Below are 4,330 nucleotides of genomic sequence, written 5' to 3' on the forward strand. Positions count from 1 at the left end.
CCCGCTCCAAGGGGAGGAGGCTGAGAGGTGGGGGGAATGTGGGCATCCTGGGACAGCTAAATATAAAGTCAGAGATGCTGTCTGGAGGGCCCACTCACCATATATCTAGGTAATCTTCCCAGGAGCTCCATCCTGGGTATTAAGTACTCTACTATGCCTGTCACAGTTGAATTCCTGCTGTAATAAAACACCGTATATTGTAGATTTCAGCAAAACTAGGAAAGAGAGCCTGCAAAGTGCCATTTTTCTTCAGGGGGGGATAGTGTTAAGTACTTAATTCAAACTGTGACCATTAAAGTGTCTCCAATCCGATTTAGGTTGATTTCAGATGTTGACAAAACTTTTATCTTAGGAGTCATGCATAGTGTGGCTCTGTGACTAAAACTGATGAGTGTGTGTTAGAGGGAAGAAGGGGGAAAGAGAAAAAGAAGAAGGGACCATGTTTAAGGGTCATTTTGGTAGGAAACTTACAGAGCTTACACAAAATACTGTCTTTAAAGGTCAAGGGTTTGTGGGGCCCATAGGGTTCACGTAAAAAAAAAAAAAAACAATTAATGAGATAGAAAATTTGTCCTCTGGGTGAACTCTTATGGTTGCCCTAGCAAGGGGCAGACAATGCAGGATTTTGAAACACAAAGTGAGATTTTCTAAGCTGTTATAACAAGCTCCCTTAAAGACCAAATCTGAAGCAGGTAAATCACTTGAAAAAATGAAATAATCATTTGGATCATTGTGGGTAATTTTGGCTTTGTAAACCTTACCAATACCTTAATAATCAAGACAGCTTGGGCAAAAACTGACATTCCGTCAGGGAATATTAGAAAAACAATCTTGATCTTCTCTCTTTTCTCGGATAGATTAAGAAAATCTCCTTCCACCCCCAAACAAGTGCCTCCATATGAAGTTAATGAATGCCCCCATATCCCTCCTTTCCTACCAAGGAGAAATATAAGAATTTACCTTAAATGATGATAATCTGCCAATTGAGGTTTTGCAGCTCGACACTCAATTTCCACCAAGAGGCTTAGGCATTTTTTGAGCAGACAGCCAAGATGCTGAGTCTTTGCCCGAGACCACATTATTTGCAAGAAGATCCCTTGCTTCTCCACAGACTTTTCCCAGAGAATGCCTTTCAGAATTGCTGTTGAATTACAAAGAAGTATTTATTGTATGAGGTGATTAATGATTCCTGGGAAAATTGCTATTTTCAGCATGATTTAATTTCGTTTTACAAGTGCATGTAGTAGGGGGAGGGTTAATAAGTTTTTGCGGCAGTTGCAGGGCTTCCAGAGCTCCCTGGCACCCGTTCACTGTTCACACCTTATAAAATGCACTCTATGCCAGGTTTGGCCTGACTTGGGAAGGAATATATTTGTTTGCTCCTGAATTTTCTTGGGGAGAGGAGGAGGCCCCTCAGAGACTGGTGTCCACTTTCCTCTAAGATCTGGTTTGTTCCCAGGTAGAAAACGGATCACCCTTGCCTCTGGCACACAGACCAGTTGAGGAGGAAGGTCTAACAGCACTGACCACTGGCTACGTGTAGTTAGCCTCTGATGGGGAAATGCGGTTACAACTCCTTTGATACTGCAGAGGTGGGTGAGACCCCTTTCCCATCTCTGCTAAAATTATTACATGAACTAAAAACCATACTCATTCAAGGTCAGGTGATAGTTCTTATATTCTGGGACTAGGGGCTGTTGGTTTTATCAGTCTTGTTGGAGAGTACTCCCTTCAGTGACAATGAAGTTAAATCCTCTTTGCTAATTTGTAAATGAGTAAGCAGATACTAGGGCTATGAAGATTGAGAAGTGGGGTTTGATTTCAGCCTTTTGAATCTAGATCTCTAGGTTGCACAGTGCGATCTGGTGATATTTAAGGAAGATGTCCCTGGTTCAGAGTTTGGCTTTCTTCCAACACTTAATACTCCCAGATCGACCTTGGTTATGGTGTCATTATGCTTAAGGTGTCATTATTCTTTCCTCCCAAGAAACTTTGGAGGGTATACCAGAAAAATTCAGTTTATTTTTAAAGGTCTTGCTTGGAAAAAAAAAAAAAAAGAAGAAAAAGAAATGAAAAAACAAACAAAAATCCCAAGTTGCAGTTAGTGAAGGGAACCTTAAAAACGGCCAAGCGACAAAAAGCAATCTCAACTCTTTGCACAAACTATTTTTTATCTCCAGGGAAACAGGCAGATTAAGTGTGAAGGTGCAATAAATACCAAACGGACCACTTCTTTCCAAGTGTGCTCAGAGTTCAGCATGTAGAACAGCTGCAGAAACTCGTGGGCCCGCAGCACTGCATGGTTTCACCTTTCATTGCAGAGAAGGACACGTTTCTATGCCTTACAGAGACTTGAAGCTTGAAAGCCTGGCCAAGTTTGGGAAGAAGAGGAGCCCTCTCAGAGCTCAAGAGCTTTCCTGCTCTTTGGAACTTTTCCCACAGTGGGTCAAACTTGACAAGAGTTCAGCTCAAGTTGAACAAATTATGTGAGCAGTCAGTCCAAGTGAATGCAACCCAAACCATCTACAGGATTTTTACACGAAAGGTCAACCATTTCAATTCAGAGAACTTTTCTTTAATTAAAAGTAGGAAACACACAAATATGTCTTAGAAATTTGTTTTTTAAACAGAGTTTATTCTTAGCACATGGCTTTCTACAGAGCCATACCACAATTTATACAGCTGCACATGGGACTAAATGCACTCTCCCTTCCAAGATTGTGCCTCAGAATTAGACAATATCTCCATAACAATATTTTAAATAAATGAAAGGAAGGGAAACCAACATGTGTCACATCTACCATCAAGGTCTATACATTTTTGAGAATTAAATAATCTTGTGAGGTCCACAGTGGCTACTCATTTATTCAGTTCAGTACAAGCTTTTATGAGCTGCCTTAAGGAGGGAGGGGAAGGGAAGGAATGTAGGAAAAGGGTCTGTTTTCTTCTGCTTGCAACAAATGTACATGTTCCCAGTCAACATGAGTTGTGTGACTGGCTTCAGCCATCTCAAAAGTATTTAATGCCAAGTGGTCCTTCTCAGGTACCCAAACCTGGCAGCCTTGTCCAGGCCAGCAGGTTGTTCCACCAGCCAGCATCCTGGTCATTGTCTTCTCTTCAGTGGCAAGCAGTTCACACACTTTCTTACCCGCAAAACATCTTCGTTTTATCATCCTTTTCTCCAAGTTGAGTTTTGTTTGGGGGGTCTGTTGTAGTCCAGATGGGGACGGGTGGATGGGAAAAGGGGCAGAAGAGAGGAGAAAAGCAGGTGAGGGACAGAACTGGTCTGGAGCTCTGGAACATTACATAGAGGAAGGAGTGAGCGCGGAGGCGCCCTGGTGGGGTTGAGGATGCAGATGCGGGCTCTGAGTTTGTGGTTTTCCTGGTGGGCCTGCTGAAGCCGAGCCGGAGTTGGAGGATCGCATCTTAGTGTTGGGCAGTTTATGATCTTTCTTCCACTTCATCCTTCGGTTCTGAAACCAGATCTTGACCTGGCGCTCAGACAAGCAGAGCGTGTGGGCGATCTCGATGCGGCGACGCCGGGTCAGGTAGCGGTTAAAGTGGAACTCTTTCTCCAGCTCCAAGACCTGCTGCCGGGTGTAGGCGGTTCGGGAGCGCTTGGGCTCCCCTCCATTATAACTGGGGTTGACTGAAAGCCCATAACCCCGAAGGAGAAAGCCAAGGAGGAGGGAGTGGAGGAGAGGGAAAGGAGGAGGAAAAAGAAGGTGGGGTGGGGAAGAGCAATTGGACATCATCATTATATAATAACCTGACACCAAGTTCACGCAAGATACATAAAACGGCAAAGAAAATGTTTCACAGGCTATTGACAACGGGAAACACCCGAGAGCCATAAAGAATAGTGCTGGGCATTGGGGCTGAAGAAAAGCTTCAAAGACACATGGCCTGAAGCCTCTGCCAGGGCAATTAAATTTATGGGGGCTATAATTACTGCCCTAACAGTTTGTCGTCTCGTAAATCTCCAGATAAAGGGACCCCGGGTACAAAAGGGTTCTCACACTGGAATCAGGCGGCTGGCTGGCGCTCACACACCCACATCCCACTGTAGCTTGGGCCAGTTGAGTGCTCCCCTCCCGAGGCCCTCTTCCCCTAGGGGCCTCTCCCCCGATCCCCGCCCCGACCCTGGAACCCGGCTCAGCCCCAGCCCACCCTTCCGCGCCTCCCCAGCGGCGCCACGTACCGGCGCTGACATGGATCTTCTTCATCCAGGGGTACACCACGGGCTCCTTGCCCTTCAGGCCCGGCGGGCTCTTGTCAGCCAGGAGCAGCGGGCACGCGGGGGCGCTACCCCCTGACGGGACGCCCGGGG

The 4,330-nt window shown here is 45.6% G+C and overlaps 1 protein-coding gene across 1 annotated transcript in view; it reads right to left on the bottom strand.

Moving 5' to 3' along the window:
• Positions 1–2,603: 2,603 nt before the first annotated feature.
• HOXA4 (homeobox A4) overlaps positions 2,604–4,330 on the bottom strand; it is a 2,678-nt gene continuing 951 nt past the window's right edge. Inside the window, exons 2-3 of the mRNA XM_010855414.1 lie at positions 4,202–4,329; positions 2,604–3,649 (exon numbers count right to left, since the gene is read on the bottom strand). Coding sequence (XP_010853716.1) covers positions 3,303–3,649; positions 4,202–4,329 — 475 coding nt within the window. The 3' untranslated portion in view covers positions 2,604–3,302. The remainder of the gene's footprint in view (positions 3,650–4,201; position 4,330) is intronic.

This window comes from Bison bison, unplaced genomic scaffold, assembly GCF_000754665.1.
Source record: "Bison bison bison isolate TAMUID 2011002044 unplaced genomic scaffold, Bison_UMD1.0 scf7180017864364, whole genome shotgun sequence".
NCBI lineage: Eukaryota > Metazoa > Chordata > Mammalia > Artiodactyla > Bovidae > Bison > Bison bison.